General features: G+C 63.8%; 1 protein-coding gene across 1 annotated transcript in view; it reads left to right on the forward strand.

Moving 5' to 3' along the window:
• The window catches only part of OSCAR (osteoclast associated, immunoglobulin-like receptor), a 7,190-nt gene that overhangs the window by 4,456 nt on the left and 1,864 nt on the right, over positions 1-870 (forward strand). The window contains exon 3 of the mRNA XM_015561657.1: positions 174-775. Coding sequence (XP_015417143.1) covers positions 174-775 — 602 coding nt within the window. The remainder of the gene's footprint in view (positions 1-173; positions 776-870) is intronic.

The raw sequence follows: 870 nt of genomic DNA on the forward strand, positions 1-870 counted from the left end.
ATTTTAAACAATATTTAAACACACACACACACACACAACAACAACAACAACAACCCACACGTGGAGGACAGGTGGGAGTTGATGGCAGGCTCCTGAGAGGGAACCCAGGCTGAGGAAGGGACTGTGGTTGTCCAGGCGACTCTCTCACCCCAGCTTCCCCTCCATGTCCGCAGGTACCCAGGAAGCCCAAGGACCCAGGCCGCCCATGTATTCAAACGCCCGCACCTCGTCCCCCAAGGACAGGCACAGGCACAGGCACAGGGGGGGCCTAGCTTCCTTCTCCCTAGACTCATTCCCCGGGACCCCACCACCTAGGCCCAGCTGGCCCACCAGGCCCTTGCCTCCATTCCTCCCACGCTCTTACCCGGAGATCAGGCGCTCCAGGCCCTTGCCTCCAGGCTTCCCACTCCCATACCCCAAGCTCAGGCAGCCCACTTATTCAGGCCCCCCAACCTCACCCCCCAAGCCGTCACTGGTGGCTCAGCCGGCCGCAGTTGTGACCCCCGGCACCAACGTGACTTTGACGTGCCGGGCGCCCCAGCCCGCCTGGAGGTTTGTGCTCTCCAAGGCGGGAGAGGTCTCCCCGGTGCAGATCCACTACCCGGACCGGGACGAGTCCCTGATGCTGGCCCGGTTCTTGCTGAAGGCGGTGACCGAGGCCCAGGGGGGCAGCTATCGCTGTGAGTACCACAACCACCAGGGGTTGTCCCACCCCAGCGACGCCTTGGAACTGATGGTGACAGGTGAGGTCCGGCGGCGGGGAGGGGGGCCTCAGGTGGGTGAGGGAGGGGGAGGAGGGGCAGGGGCGATCAGACAGGCATAGGCAGGCCAGGCGTGCACACACGGGAGGGAGGGAAGGAAATTTTCATG

Source organism: Myotis davidii, unplaced genomic scaffold (assembly GCF_000327345.1).
Source record: "Myotis davidii unplaced genomic scaffold, ASM32734v1 scaffold1997, whole genome shotgun sequence".
Taxonomy (NCBI): domain Eukaryota; kingdom Metazoa; phylum Chordata; class Mammalia; order Chiroptera; family Vespertilionidae; genus Myotis; species Myotis davidii.